Source organism: Periplaneta americana, chromosome 7, assembly GCF_040183065.1.
Source record: "Periplaneta americana isolate PAMFEO1 chromosome 7, P.americana_PAMFEO1_priV1, whole genome shotgun sequence".
In the NCBI taxonomy this organism is placed as follows: Eukaryota; Metazoa; Arthropoda; class Insecta; order Blattodea; family Blattidae; genus Periplaneta; species Periplaneta americana.
The window spans coordinates 120,506,682-120,523,646 of record NC_091123.1 but is presented as its reverse complement, the minus strand read 5'-3'; the positions used below and the strand labels follow the sequence as shown (position 1 = coordinate 120,523,646).

At 36.3% G+C, this 16,965-nt stretch overlaps 1 protein-coding gene and 1 long non-coding RNA gene across 2 annotated transcripts; one reads left to right on the top strand and one right to left on the bottom strand.

Annotated features, from left to right (window-relative positions):
• The first annotated feature begins 2,459 nt into the window (after window positions 1-2,459).
• LOC138703402 (uncharacterized) lies at window positions 2,460-7,995 on the top strand. Its single transcript, XR_011333151.1, has 2 exons — window positions 2,460-2,516; window positions 7,512-7,995. It is a non-coding gene; the product is annotated as an uncharacterized lncRNA (long non-coding RNA).
• Window positions 7,996-11,135: 3,140 nt separating this feature from the next.
• LOC138703400 (uncharacterized) lies at window positions 11,136-14,040 on the bottom strand. The gene is made up of 2 exons (XM_069831229.1): window positions 13,669-14,040; window positions 11,136-13,407 (listed from the first exon to the last, which is right to left on the bottom strand). Exon 2 carries the CDS (start codon window positions 12,745-12,747, stop codon window positions 11,692-11,694), a length of 1,056 nt encoding a protein of 351 aa, XP_069687330.1. The 5' UTR covers window positions 12,748-13,407; window positions 13,669-14,040; the 3' UTR covers window positions 11,136-11,691.
• Window positions 14,041-16,965: the final 2,925 nt, after the last annotated feature.

Below are 16,965 nucleotides of genomic sequence, written 5' to 3'. Positions count from 1 at the left end.
ATCTTTTGGCATCAAATCTTTTCCTTTAAGAGACGAATACTCATTCCTGATGTGCATGTCATGTTTAAGTTCAGTTATTTCCATTTGTATCTCGAGAAGAATGTCAATATTTTCTACTGCAAACGAATTCCAAAATAAACTACAGTAAATGACTTTTCTAAATTTCTGACATTTTGGAATCTTTTTTTGAATTTCTTCCTTAGCTTTTCAAGGACATCAACATATTCTTTATGTCTATCATCAGAGATGGAAAATGAAACAGTTAATTCCGACTCATCTGTGTCTTCATTTGATATAATACACATGCCACTGTCCTCTGCCCTCTGTGTGCCTATGCAGTAGGGGAAAGGTTTAACCAAGTTTGTCCGTCCCTGCTCTGGGTAATGAATGGTCCATGTACAGTGCTACAGTGCAGTCCTTTGCATAGTGTCCATGTTCATAGTTATTCGTCACATACAGACATGAATGTCTTCAGTGAGTGGTGCGAGGTTTTTGGGTACTTGCACCATGTCATAATAGGTGTAGACATAAATTATTTTGGCGCTACATACCTACTCCATCATCAGAAAGGTTCAGAGAAAGGGAATCTTATCTGCTGGAGCCTTTACAGTGCTCTTACTAGTCACACTGTTTTGCTGATTAATTTGTCATGAGAATGTTTATTAATGGAGCAGTGGTGGAATTTTTGGTAGGGAAAACGGGAGTACTCTGCAAAAACATTTCAAGGAAGTTATTAAGTCTCATTAATTAGATTTGACTGTCAACAAATTGATATCATAATTGAATTAATGAAATTAAGATAGTAAGAATCCTGAAGACAAGGTAGAGCATACAAAATCATGAGATATTTAAATAGGGAGGATAAAGATATCTTACAAATAAATTCAATAACAGAAAAGGCATGGCTACAATATTATGAAAGTCTCTGGACTAATGATAATGATACCCAAGTTACTGTAAATGCAGAACCCAATGTAGATCCAATTACTGAGGAAGAGATGGATGAAGCACTGGTACATTGTAAAAATAAGAGAACTCCTGGAGTTGATAGGATAAACACAGAATTGATAAAATATGCTCCTAATACTGTTAAAACCAGAATTCTTGAGCTGTTGAATATGTGTTGGACAACAGGTTTTGTACCAGAAGAATGGAATATAGCACAAGTATGTCCTATTTATAAAAAGGGAGACAGAGTTAACTGTAATACTATCGAGGGATTAGCCTTTTCTGTTCCTGTTATAAGATTTATGCTAGAATAATAACAAAACGTGTAAAACCAATTGTAGAATCACTAATTTCGGAGAATCAACATGGATTCAGGAGAGGAAGGTCATGTGCAGATTGTATATTTATCATAACACAACTAATTGAAAAGCGATGAGAATTCAATCTTCCTACATATTTTGCCTTTATAGACTACGAAAAGGCTTTTGATAGAGTTGATCGTAACATACTATGGAAAGTACTGATGAATCGTGGAATCCCATCTCAACTAATTAGTGCTATACAGAGCCTTTACAAAAACAATAAAATAATGATTAAAATACCGAACAGTACAAGCGAAATAGTAGAAATAAATCAAGGAGTGTGACAAGGGTGTCCCCTCTCACCCACTATGTTTAATATATTATATGGACGAAGTCATGCAAATATGGTTGACGAAGATTGAACATTTTACCATTAATAAGCTAATTTCACAACATTATTTTATGCAGACGATCAAGTGATAATTAGTGGCAGTGAAAATGAACTACAGAAAGCAATTTTCAGATTGAATAAAGTAGCCAGTGATTTTATTATGAAAATCTCAGCAGAAAAAACAAAAACTATGGCATTTGTAGGATAACCATTATGGGTGAAAATTGAATTAAATAATATAGTTGTACAACAAGTAAATACATTTAAATATTTAGGCTGCAATGTGACTTACAAGGCAAACTCAGAGATTGAAACTAAAATCAATGCTTTTAATCATTTTTGCGGAACTATACGACTAACATTGGGCAGAACAGTGAGGAAGGAAACTTTATTAAAATTTTACAAAGTTATGGTTCTACCAGCATTCCTTTATGGCAGTGAGAGTTGGACATTAAGAAAAGATCAAGAACATAGAATTGTAGCCAGCGAAATGAAGTTCTTAAGATATGTGGCAGGTTACACCTTGATAGATAAGAAGAGAAATGAAGATATAAGGAAGGAGTTAAAAATGGAAAGTTTAATCGAGATGATTAACAATAGAACTAACTGGATACGACATGTAGACCGAATGCCTGAAACACGCATAACAAAAGCTGCTCTACAGTACATGCCTAGAGGAAGAAGATCGCTGGGAAGACCTAGAAAGAGATGGCGAGATCAATTGTGAGGAGACGTAACAGGCCATTCGAGAGGTCTAATACTTGTTGAAGATGATGATGAATCCTGAAGTAAATGCATTCTAGTAACTGTTAAATGTGTTCCTTTGCAGGTCGGTGCGACGCAGTGACTATAACAATAGAGGGTTTTGCAGTGAGGTGAGTAATGCATGCTTCTCAGAATTATTTGATTTTCAGATTGTGTACACTTGTGTCTGCTCTTGACATATTGAAACCTTCATTACATTTCAATCAGATTCAAGATTCAGCATGGATAGGCCTATATTCGGAGTTTTATTTGAAACCGTGTTGATGTTGGCAATGTGCAGCATACTGAGGACACTGAATCACATTTTCGTAAATGCACACGTGTTGTATCGAAGCATTTCATGATCTTGTTGCACATAATATAGCCTTCATAACAAAACTGCCCGCAAGTTGCAGATAATAATTATTAGTCTTCAACTCGTTTGAAGCTCAAGAACAAGCTTAATAGATTATAAAATAATGGTGTAGGGGAGAAAGTAAGGAACTAATAAAATTTGGAGTATCTCATCTTGGTGCATGAAATCTGTAAAAGGAATTCTTCATATAAAATGTCCACTTACAAAGTGAATAGATTAATAAAGTTGATATTTATTACCACTTAGTAACAGTTTCTATAAAAAGGAGTCTGAAATTGTGTTGGGAAGACAGTAAAGTTATAGTAAATAGAAGCACAATCACTGAGCATATCGTCATTCCATACAAGAAGACTCCATATGTTAACAAACATAATGTACAATCCTTCTGCACCCCAATAGCTGATTGATTCTATTTTCACGCCAGAAAATTAGGCATATAGCGACACTTTTAGAGCAGTGACAGATGACATGACATAACAGATAATTATTTTAAACTAAGAACTTAACATAAAGCATCGAATGCATGCAGTATTTTTACTAGAATGTACTTGCATTGTGAAACATCCACATCAGATAACGAACTTTTTCTTATGATGTTTGAATCTTGAATTACCAGCAACTGGCTCAGCCATTTTAGGCTACACTGTCACTATACATATGTTGTGGGACATTTAATATAGCACAGACACACTATTTTAATATGGTACAAGGAGCAAACTGTAACAGAAATTGATTGAGTGACCGCCTTTCCTATCTCTGTGTTTGGCTTAGGATTTTCGATGGTGATGCAGCCATAGATAAATTACACAATCTCTTTGTCATTTTATCATGCCTCATTGACAATGCTCTGTTATCAACTCCAGCCAAAAATCTGTGGTGTTTGGTCAGAACATGATAACTCCAAAACTGGCTATTTCCTGCTATCTACACCTACTTAGAAGCTATATTAAAGCATGAGTATGTGTATATAATTAAATGATGCCGTAAGTGCCCTAAATCTATGTTATTTTCATTCACATTTGTGTGTAAATTAGTATTTTGATTTTTAAAGAAAAAGTGAAAATAGAAATGCTTGTATCTCAAAACAGTTTTTTTGGAGTTTTCATGTTTGACCAAACACCACAGAAATTACATTTATGCGATAGTCTTTATTAGTTTTTCAACTGCTTCATATATTGTATTTTCTTTTCGTGTTAGAAAAACAACAAATTTTCCGTTAACACTTCGAAAATAGTGTAACAGTTTGTGGTTTCTGACAGGGAACTAATCAATGTCAAGTTGTAGGCACCATAAACAGGTTCTTTTCCTACAGCCAATAGTTAGACATTCAGACATGTGCATTTATTGACGTGTGATATCTTCTTGTATGAAATGAAGATTAGCGCATGTGGTGGTCTGCCATACAAAATAGCACTTGCTTTCTTTCTGATCAATGTTATGTTCAGTATAGTATTATTCAGCACCCGAGTTGGGGTTGTATTTCATATTATGTAATTTTATACATTATAATTTTTTAGTAATTATGTTCTGTACTATATTTCAAAAGTACATATAATTTGAAATCTAGCAGCCTACATCAATAGAAGTTATCTCTCCAGTATACAGGGTGATTTATAAATCCCTGTAAAAAACTTTGTGGGTGTAATGTAGAGCTAAAACTAAAATGTCCTATACAACTTTTCCCGCAAATCCTTACTTTCAGAGTTAAGATGCAAAATGTCCTATCTTGCTAGGTATCAAAAACATGGACCAATAAAGCCTTTGGATGTGTAATGCACGTACTGTACATACGTATGTATTGATCTTAGAATTTTACAGACCTCGTTCAATTCATTCCAAACGGTTTCATAGCTATTTTGATGTCACTGCTGTAGTTATGCTATGTTCAGAATTTGAGTGGCATAAATGAGTGCCTTCTGATGACCCTAAAGGTAGAAGTCTGGTGATCTAGCTGGCCAAGTAACTGGTGTTTCATGATCTAGCTTACTGTACACAACTGAAGCCTACTGAACTAATGACAAAATGAATGTGTCCTACTGGACATTGTGACTGTAGGAACTGCAACAGTGCCATACAACTAAACATACGTACAATAAACAAAGTCTTATCAGGTCGGAATCATTGTAGTGGGGTGTACGAATAAGAAACATCTATCACAGTCACTATGTATACGAACATGACACAGCCGAAGGCTTTACTGGCCCATGTTTTTGATATCTGGCAAGATATGGCACTATACATCATAACTCTGGAAGTAATGATTTGCGGGAAAAGTTGTACAGAACATTTTAGTTTTATTTTTACCTCTACATTACACCCACAAAGTTTTTACAGGTATTTATGAATCACTCTGTATATCAAACAACAAAAGCAATATGCTTCCAATACAATATGGCTGGCTGGTAATAACCAAGGTGTCGAATAGTCACTTGTCTGCTTTTTAGTGGTGTTTTTATAAAGTAATAGATTTGTCCATCGATGTGACTGAAATTCTTGTGACAAGTATTTCATCTGTTGTAAAACTCATTGTTTTGATATCACTTACTTCAAGTTTTCAGGCCTACGTTGATGTATTTACATCTCAAATAATGCAGTTTTGGTTTATAATTTAGTTGTGTTTTGATTTACAACCTTTTGTGTTAATCTGTTTGAGGGTTGTAACAGATGTGACATTCGCTTTTTTTTTTTTACAATATTTAATTGTAGGAAATAAAATTATTTTTTACAATTTGAACTATAGGCCTATATGTACTGTATGTTCACCTACTTTATACTCTTAATTTTAGTATAAAGACTGATGGCCGATTTCATCAACCTTCGTTATCATTATAACGTCTCGTTAAATAATTTAATGACACGTTAGTCAGTTTTTGTGTTTCACCAAGTATCATTATTGCTAACGCATCTTTAAATTCATCGTTAATTTATTAGGACCTATTCGTCGCGTTAAAACAGTAACGATGCGTTAAGAAGTCAACAACATGGCGGACGTAATTATTCGATGATGAAGTTCTTTATTTAGAACTTCAACATAACGACGAACTTATATGTTGTAATAACACTCGGAATAATCATTTTGGAGATTTAAGTGATAAAGAAATCCACGAAAGCTACACATTAAGGAAATAAGTAGTAAGAATGATTCTACAAGAAACTGAATACCGGTATATTGTATAGGTTAGAATACGACAGATAGAAATCACCCACTTAACGCCTCTTCAACAGATTCTTCTCGTTTTAAAATAATGTTGCGGGAAGTTTTGAAATAGTAATTGATTATATGAACGGGGTATCAAAAGCTGTATTGTCTAGATATGTGAATAAATTATCAGACGTACTATCAACATTTCAATAGTCATTATTTCTATAGGCTTAATAAGCTTATAGCTAAATTTTATGTGTAATAGACAACATAGATTGTGTACATGTTCCAATCGTATATCCTGGCAGTAATATAGCCAAAAGATTCTGCAATAGAAGATCCTATTTTTCCTTCAATATTCAAACAATTTCATAGGCCTATGTAACGCTCCGCATAGAAAAATTGTGGCTAAACTAGCGCTGAGGTAGTTTCCTTCGTACTCTGCTCATACACCTTGCACATACGAATCTGTGACAGGTTAGTTTGATTAGTTTAGGTTTTTGTTATGCCTTGCATATACGATCAACTGCATTACCACAAAAAAATCCCTTATAAGTTCAACGATTTTCACTTCTACCTCAGAACTACCTCATTGAAATTGTAATAGGTTAGAATACGACAGATAGGAATCGCCCACTTAACGCCTCTCCACAGATTCTTCTCGGTTTAAGATAATGTTACGGTCTACACGGATAGCACAACATTCCAAAGGAGGATGCCTTTTAAATGAAAAGGGTGCAAAGAGATTTTCTTTTAGGAGACAATGGATACCCCTTAAAATCCAATTTAATGACACCTCTCCTGAATCCTGCCACACAAGCATGGCAAAATTGTTACAGGGTACTAATAAATCTACATGAAATACAGTGGAAAAGTAGTATGCAATTTATGGAAGAGGCGATTTCCCGTCCTAAATTTAGGCCTAATATAACTGCTTAGAATGCTTTGTATATAATTAATTGTGGTATCAATTTTTAAGCTGTCGACCTTACAGTCTGCTAAATTTTCTCAGATTTCCTTTAGCAGCTACAATTTAACTGCCTTACATTCCTATTATTTACATTTGGAAGCAGCTGTTTTTTATTTTTTTTTTTAATTGCGGTATGACAATATACTGTATTTAGGAAGATGTTCCTAAAATTACAGCCTCTTACCCATTTGCCTATGATTGTTTCCTCATGCCAAACAAAGTCAGCCATGATCATATGTAACCAATGAAATTCGCGATTTCGAAGCCATGGTCGTATGAAAAACAAAACATGCAAGATACAAGTACAAAATCCCCTCATTAGTAAACGCCTGTTAATTTTAAAGATACGAGGCTTGGTGAAACAGTCAACTTTTAAAGATTCCGTTAAAATTAAACGATCCATTTGTTGACAAGTCGTTGGTGCTGAGTTAAAGAAGCTTGGTGAAACCGGCCATGACTGTTTAAAGTTATTTACTGTCAAACGTTATTGTGACAGTAAAATGTGCCTTTTCAGTAGAATGACCAACGTGCTCAGAAGGGGGTGCCATAACTATATTTGAGTAAGCATTAGAACAGTAGTGAAGGACAAATCGTATGTGTAACTTGTGTTCTACATCCAAGCTTTTTTATTGTTTCAGCACATTTTCTACTCTAATGGTGCACATATCTTAATATTTCCTTGCTATATGCTCCTCTGATTGTCTCTCAGCCCTGAAGCACTGGTACTCGTTTTTAAATAGTTTAATTTTAGTGGACATTGAATGTTCTGTCCACGATTGTTTTTTTTTTTAACTATGTAGATGTGAATGTCTGTGTTAAGAGTGGCTCCTGTATATATCTTATTGATAGTTTCTCATACAGAAGAACAATTCGAAGAAAATAAGGACACATTGTTTAAATTGTGTAAGCTTGCAGTATTGAAATGCTTAATTAATGCTAGTCAATTTCTTTAATTACATGCTCTTCTTTGAAGGGATTCTCTAAATTGGCAGAACTGTGTAATGATCAGAGTATAATGGACGTTGTACACTCTCACAGTTAAGCAGGTCATAAGAACTTTTTGTGGCTTGATTCATGTATGACTGTATGCATTTTGTTTCCAGGCAAAAAAGCGAAAGAAAATTGAGCCTTCTATCCATATGGCTTTATAAAACTGTTAAGGTATTTGGTGAACAGTATAAGAGGTTTCTGATAGTATTCTAATTTGTTTCCTCATTTTACTTCATATTGTAAAACAGCTATATCAAGAACACAGACAAGATTATGAACTTCTGTCTTAACAGATTGGACTTTGTGAGCACTGTGGCATGAGTGAGCGTTGCAGCGTATAAAGAGGAATAGTCAGGAGTTTATATCATACAGCATTCTATATTGATCACAAATTAATACTAGGTTACAATAGCCCTACTGCGATTAATTATTTAGAAAATATATGTTTCAACCATCATGATAAATAATAATTTTTGTAGCTTTGTATTTTATTTATTCATTAAAGATATCAGCTCAAAGAATTTGAGTGACCAGAATGGTCTTGAATACAATAAACATGTACAATGTAATGTGATATTTGAAACATAAAAAAAAGGTCGAATTGTTGAATGCAAATATAAGTAAATTAATTGAAATAGAGATGATGTAATATTTGAAGAGAATCCTTGATAATATTTCTAAGAATAGACATTACATAATCAATAATTCCATGTGAATTTTGTAATAGAACCTCTACTGCCAAACAGCAAATCAATGACAGATCATTGTTTAAGAGGGATGTTGTACTTTTGAGAAAAATGTGAGGTTATCAAGTGAAAAACTCACCTTATCCAGGTAAAGTGATTTGTCAGAAAACAGGAAAAACTGTTATGGATATGGACAGTTTTGCATTTGATATAGTTTCTGAGCTCTATGGGACAGGAATTTGATAAGATTTTCACAAACCGACTATATCAGTAGATACAGAGCTGCAAGAAGTACAACATCCCAGGTTAGCGCATCTGGCCGCAAAACCAGGTGGCCCGGGTTCGATTCCTGATCAGGGGAAGTTACCTGGATGAGGTTTTTTGCGGGGTAACTTTTGGTGCTGGACCCTGGACTCATTTCACTGGCATTATCACCTTCATCTCATTCAGACGCTAAATAACCTAAGCTGTTAATAAAGCATCATAAAATAACCTACTAAAGTAAAAAATAAACAACATCCCATATGTAACTTTTTTTTTTTTTTGATAAGGCGAGTTTTGCACTTGATAGCCTCATATGGTGGACCTTGCCTTATAAATTGGCACCACTATTGCATCTTTCCAATCTTGCAGTGTGACGGGGCCCTTCTGGCTTTCCCCGCCGTAAACTGTAAGATAAAGCTGATCATCTGAGTGGGTGAGCGGGACATGAAATAACAACTTATAATTTAAATATTTACCTGACAAATTTATTGGTGAAACAGGTAATAACAAATAAACTATATCAAAAAACAACAAGAAATGTAAATATATGGTATATATAGATATTATGCAAATATAAAAACCTGATTTAAATATAAGTGAATAAAAGAGCAGAAATGGAGCAACAAAAAACAATAGATAATAGACTAATGTAGCCGAAAACGGGAGATATCAATAGACTAACAGACTTCTAACATACCGGAAACTGGCTTGCCAAACTAATACCAAATTCACTGACATTCGCCATTACAAATGGCAAGTAAGTCTAACAGCTTTCAACAAAATTTCATATGAAATACAAGTAAGCCTCAATCCAGCTGTCAGCTGACACACACTAGAACGTAATACAAACAGGAGCAAATAGAATCAAATAGGGTACTTCTGACCTGACACTAGCGAATGTCAGCAGAGACTTCTAAAGAAATAAATCTTAGAAAACAAAGGAAATTAAATTTAGAAAAGGTATATTAACCAAATCGAAAAATCTCACAAATTCCTGAATCCAATATGTTCCCACAAGCAGGGCAGTTTCCGGATCAGTCTTAGCTGGTATTTGCTGACCAGGCCACCATGCAAGTTCCTTCCGCGTATAGTCGCTCAGACCCGGCCAGGTCAAATGCCCTTGTGTCACACGGTACTCCAGTCAACTTCAAATTCTCTGGACTAGGCCCCGCCTGCCCATATCGAAGTTACTACTCCAGGTCGTTGTATCAGACAGGCCATGCTGTCTCTAAACACCAACTGGCTGCTTCGATCACCTCCCGCAAAGTCGCTGCCTCAAGCACCCATCAGTCACTGACTATTCGACTCGCTTTCTCAAGCACCCATCGCTGACTCACTGCGACTTGCTCCCCCGAGCGCCCATCGCAGACTCAGTTCTGACTTGCTCGCTCAAGCGCCCATGGCTGACCACTCCTCACTCTCAGTCCGGCCAGCCGGAAGGTCTGACGTAACAGAAAAATTTCAAATCAAATACACCAATAAACAAGTAGGCTAAGGGAACAAGACCCACCAATGAAAAAGCCGAACCGCTAATCGAATGATCTGACTAGATGTCGAGAAAGAAGTTAGACAGAAAATGGCGAAAATGAAAGAAGTTAGAAAATAAAACAAGCTAGTCAAGGAAATGGGGAAAGGGAAAAAATCAATACTGAAAACACAGGTGCCGGAAAATAAATGACACAGCAGAACAGTGTCATTGTTTATTGATATTTCAAATATACGCACTAGATAGGGAATCATGGCTTCATGATTTTAACATGTCTCCGGGGATATCATCAGGTTCTACTGATTTATGAGTTTTCAATTTAGAGATCCTTCTCCTTATGTCCATAGGCTTGATAGAAAACTGACCCGTATTTTCCACAGAAGCTAAGTTAGATATTATTGCCCTCATTCCAAAAACAGTGGTATAATAGGAATTTAGCTTTTCTGCTTTTTCTTGTCCTGTACAATACGTTGATTGAGGTCATTTTTTAGAGGGAGGCTCGAACAGTTCTCCTTGCGTTGTCTCTTCACATATTTATAAAATTCCTCCCACCCATTTTGCTCACCTTTGAAAAGTTTATTTAATAATAATAATAATAATAATAATAATAATAATAATAATAATAATAATAATGGCTTTATTTAACCTGGCAGAGTTAAGGCCGTAAGGCCTTCTCTTACACTCAACCAGGATTAAAACTTGCTTACACAGTTGAACATAAAACTGGATCGGAATTAAGTAATTACATACTGATACAATTTGGGTACATAATGAGATCAAAAGAGGTAGTTACATAAAATTTACCTCATAAAATAAAAATAGACATAGTGAAATAGGGGAGCGAGGGGATACAGTGGACAGTTTATTTTATTTATTTTTTGTGCACTAAGCTTATTAATTAAAAAGATTCTTTCCACCTGGTTTTGATTTGTTGGACATCTGGCTGTCATTAAAAATTTAAATCATTTTCATATCAGTAAAACTGCAATCATCATTTGAATACATTTGAAGAAATACACTTTGTCCAGAGTATCCCAAGATATGGGGATACATTGGACAGAAATCAAAATATTTTGTGTACAGAAAAAAAATGTTCATACATGTTCTCTAAATTTCAAATACAATAATGCTAACAAACTGCAACTAAATTCACATATGTACAATCAATACAATACATTATTGGATACAAAATGGCATGAAATCAAAGTTAAAAATAGGTCATATTTTCTAAACGCTTTTTGTTGTCTTTGATAGGTTCAGGTAACTTCAGCACAGTCTCCTCGTATGACACAAATGATACTGGCTCATCAGTTTCAATGAACCGATTAGAAGCGATCTGACGTTTGAAAAATGTCACATCATATCCATCCACTGCTCAATTAACAATTTGGGCTACATAATTTCTTGAAGTGTTTTGCCATTGACTCTGACAATTACAAAATCGCCAGAATGTAGGGAGTAAATGGGTTCAACTTCATTTTCATGTGAGTCTTGATCTGAGTCAGAGGTATTCTCACCAACTTCCTCTAAAGATGATGAAGACCTCTGACGAACTCTCCTCTTCTCTGCCTGTTTTCCCTTTGAGTTTTTACACTTCCGTTCTGCGATCTCATTTTCTTCTGGAGAATCTGTTGCTATCATACAACGACCCCTTTTTCGCCCACGACAGGACAATTTGCGAGGTGGTGCTTTTGTAAAGGGCCTTACTTCTTCAGGACTGACATATGCATTTTCAGTTGTCGAAGATGTTGGAGTTTCTAATGTTCTAGAGCTGACAACTGAAGTAATTATAGCATCTTCTACTTTAGATCCTGCTTGTTCTTCTGCAATTGATCCTGGAGAACTTTGATGGTTCAAAAGCACTGGAGGTGGGCGATCTGATACTACAGACGACAAGAAGTGTTCATCGGAGAATATATTTCGGTCAAATGGAGAAATTCCACAAGATTTAAATCCCGATTTAATGTTTTCTGGGATTGCTGCTCTGTCCCATGCAGTTGCACTCATTCGTGGTAATTCAAAGGTTGTCACACTTTCATTTGGATGACTAAGGTGCCAGGCGTTAACTGCTCCATTGAAGAATTTCTTGAAAGGACCAAACACGCAGCGGTCCAGGGGCTGGAGCTTATTGGATGTGTGTGGTGGGAGGGTCAAGATGGTAATGCCATTTCCCTTGCAATAATCTAGGTCTTCTACACTCAGGTGGGACTCATGATTATCCATGATCAGCAACACCGGATTTCCATTTGAACACCGTACATTTTCTTTAAAAAATATCAAAACGTTCAAGAAATTTTCCGCTGTCATCCAACCTGACTTGTGGACAAGACCCAAAGCCCCTGTAGGTGCACCAGGCGTTATGCGTGCTTTGTCAAAGCGAACGCGGGGGAATATCCACACAGGAGGTATGACATTCCCATTTGCGCAAATGATACCAACTTGTGTCATAAGTTCACCCCGCTCCCTGGAAGTCACTTGTCCTACCTGTTTTTCACCTTTTTTGCGATTACTTTTATCACAGGTGGTATAGTGTTCAAGCCAGTCTCGTCTGCATTGAAAATCTGATGCGGCATGAATTTATGTCTCTGCAGCACAATGTTCCAACTTATCAAAGAACTGGCCCACTCTTACTCTATTGAATGCCTGCATTCTGGATAGACTTGTAGCTTCTGGTGTTCTGATTGAGAGTACTGGGTGTCTTTTCAAAAATGCTGAGAACCAATCCAAACCAGCCTCCTTATTTGCTTCCCAAGATGCAGGTATTGTCATCAGTTCATTCTTTTTAGCATATTCGAAAGCCAATCGTCTTGTTTGTTTTGGTGTCAGCCCATAAAACATAGCTGAACATGACAACAAATAATCAGCAAGAGCTTCTTCCATGTGATCTGGAATTACTTGACGATTCTTAAAATTGGACTTGAAATTCATTGAATCAAACCCAACCTCCCTTGATTTCTTCACATACATTGTCAAGCAGGATTTTTTGACACCATGCTGTTCTGCAGAAGCTCGCAGAGTTATATTATTATGTAATACATCATCAACTGCTGCTTTAATATCCGCCTCAGAAAACTCACGATCTGTTTTTCTTGTGTAGACTCGAGGCATCTGCAGACAAATAAAGTAAATAGTTGATGACATATTTAAAAAATATAAAAAAGAATATTAATTTAAGGGGATACATTGGACATCACTGTCCAATATATCCCCATGTTCTGGTTTGGTACTTTTTTCCTTTTCTTTCACAAAGGATTTCAACCTCACTAAAGTATTATACATGAAATGAATTCTCATATATCCACAAATATACAACGTTATAACTTGCACTATGATTTGAAAAGAAACTATTTAATAGAGAATAGCACTTACCTCAAGATTTACATCAAAACTACGAAAAACTGGAAAATGCTGCTGTTCGAAAATCTTCTTTGTACTTCTGGTCAAAAACACTGTACTTTCATAAGATATGAACAAATGAATATCTCTGGTCATTGATGCCAACATGGAAGGTCATATAGAAGGAAATTTGCGTATGTCCATTGTATCCCCATGTCCACTGTATCCCCTCTCTCCCCTACATATTACTGTTGTTAGAATCAAATACGAATCACATAAAAACAGAAGCCGATAATTCAATAAAAAAAATGTACACAGTAAAAATAAAAATAAACACATGAGTATACATATTAGTATTAGATTACAATTAAGTAGGATTTACATAATTAAACCAGAAACCAACAATTGAATATAATGTACACAAAAAAATAGATTAATAAAAAAAAACAACACAGTGGGATACATATTGGCTATAAGTGATAAATAAACACGATTTAGATAATAAAAATAAGAAACAAAAAAAAATGAAAATAAATACAGTGGAACACATTCCATTAAATATTTGCAACGCGTTAGGTCTGGCAACTCATAAGATATTTTTCTAATTTACATTTAAAGGAAATTAAAGTTCGGCAGCCCTTGACTTCAGGCGGCAGAGAATTCCAGTGACAAGAAGTATCAACATTGAAAGATGAAGAATAAAGAGATGATGTGTGCAGTGGTATTTCTAGCGTGTTATCATATTGTGACCGAGTATTTAAGTTATGATACTGAGAAAGACTGTGGAATCAGACAGATAAGTAAGAGGGAGTAGAGGTGTGCAAAATTCTATATAAGAGAGAGAAAGGGAATGTAACTTTCTTCTCTCATTTAACTTGAGCCACAATAATTTATCGAAAGAAGGCGAAATGTGATCTTAGTAGCGGACATTACAAATGATCAGCCAGACGGGTCATTCTTCGTTTTGACTCTCCTTCCTTCACAATGATGATACCATCCTGTATCCACACATTAGTTATCCCAAATTTTGATATGGCCTCCCATAATAAACTGTGGCGAGTCTTTGTGAGGTCTTCGTGAATGGTAATTCCAGAGTTTTTGAGAAGTCTTTTACTTCGAAAGACCTCACTCCTCTTCCAGTAAGTCGTGAACTTGACGATTATGGGCCTGGGTCTGCTGGTTTCTTCCTCCCGATCCGATGACTTCTGTCTATATCAGACAGAGCCAGGTCCATGCCCACCTTCTTCGCCACTTCTATTGCTACCACGTCTGTGTCTTCGCTTTGGCTCTCTTCCACCCCAAATATGCGCAAGCACTGGCGACGCTGATATTGTTCAATATCATCAATTTTGCACTCTAGGTCACTAATACGAGCGTCTCTTTGCTCCAGAGCAGCTTTTAGTTCATTTATTAAGTCTTTATTAAAGTCCAGGCTTTTCTGAAGCTCCACCACTACGGCACTAGTTACCGCGTCCTTTACAGAGTTGGCAATTGCTTGTACCACGCCAGTGTCTTTCAACATGTCCCGTAACGCGTCCTTCACCACACGCTGCACTGTAGACTCTATTTCTTCTAATTTCACGTTTCTTGGTGACATGATCACAGAATTAATAATATAACCACAATGAAGAACTTAATGGAGTTGAAGAAGTACTGGTAAATGCCGACTTATACAAAGAAACACCTGCTAAAACGAACTATGAATCAAGAGCGAAACTCGCGTGATTACTCACTGTCCGCCATTACTCAACAGGAATTTAGGTAATTTTCCTGCACTATCTTTTTCGCATTAAGCAGTTCCTTCGATAGTTGTGTGAATTTTGTTTGTTTTACAGTGCTTTCCTTGCACTGGCTGTAGTTTTCTTTTTAGTTTCTGTATGTGTTTATTATAATATTCTGGATCAGGATTGTTTGATAAACGTTTAACTGGGATAAATTTCTGTATTCCTGATAATATAATCTGCTTGAACTTCACCCAGCATTCCTCTACACTACTGCCCTTTACTATCCATAATGAGTACTTTTCTCTGAGATAATTTTGGAAGCCTTCTCTGTCCACTTTGTTATATTGCAAGATATTTTTGTTCTTTGTTCTGCTTTGCTTGTACTTAGCATTCCATAATATTTCAAGAATTATCACTAATACCTGGAATCACTTCAATGCCTGCAAGTTTAGGTCTCCTGCGACGATAACATATTGACCGCAAATGTGTCTATTTTCCAACATATCTCTTATTCTACACAGTATGTTTAAGCTTTCTTTCAAAGCCCTGTATAAACTGATGATGTGTAATACGTTTCGCGAATAATCATCCGCTATGTCTACACCCAACATTTTGAACTTCAAGTGTTTAAAATTTTCAGCGATCTCCAGGCGCTCTTTTACACATATAAAAACTCCTTCCCTTGTTCCTACACGGTCGCATCTGTATGTTACATAATCGTTTCTAAATACTTCTGAGTCTGTTATTTCGCTGGAAAGCCATGATTCCGTTCCTATTATGACATCAGGATTATGTGAATCTACTAGGTTCCAGAATTCAACTGATTTATTATAAATGCTTCTACAATTGACCTGCAGCACTACTAAAATCCTACTATTACACAACATAATATTGCTGATCCCTGTTGTTTCCACTGTGGCCGCCGCTACCGCCTCCATCTCTCCCTTTGCCACCACCATCGCCGCTTCCTCCGCCATTGTAATAGTATATACTATTTGTCGCTGTCATTCCCAGTCGTTGTTTCTCTGCGTTGATGCTGCCCTCGAGAACAGCGCTCCTAGTTCTGTCGCTCCTCTTCAATTTAGATGGACTCTGTTACGTCTCAGGTCCCCATCAGCGATCCACGGATTAGGATCCATGAATGTTGCTCCCATTCTATCTGCCACCCAGTCTAATGCCTCATTAATTCTCTCAATCCGAGTACAGTGAAAATCTCTTCGCCGTACTATCCCACTGATAATTATCTTTGCCTGGGGGTACAGCTCCTTCGTCCTTACTGCCAAGTCGTACATATCTTCCATAACATACTCAAATCGTCGCCTCAGATCATTGGTCCCCACATGTAATAGGGTTTTTTCATCCCTTTTCTCCTGCTGCTCCAATTTGTGTCTCACTTCTTCAGTTCGTATCCCTGGGTAGCACATCACTAATATCTGCTTCTCCTTATTCTCCTCCCTGTGTCGTTCCTAGCGTAGTCGCCTGTTCTGTGCTTCCATCTCTCTCAACCTTTCTTCCATCTGCTGCAGCTTCCCCTTTCAGTTCAGCCACCTCTTTCTTCAGCGATGCAATTTCTGTATCTGTGGTCACAACTAAGTTCCTCATACAT

Coding starts and splice junctions, on each gene's coding strand:
- LOC138703400 (XM_069831229.1), bottom strand. CDS start 12,747: ATGACACAAGTTGGTATCATTTGCGCAAATGGGAATGTCATACCTCCT.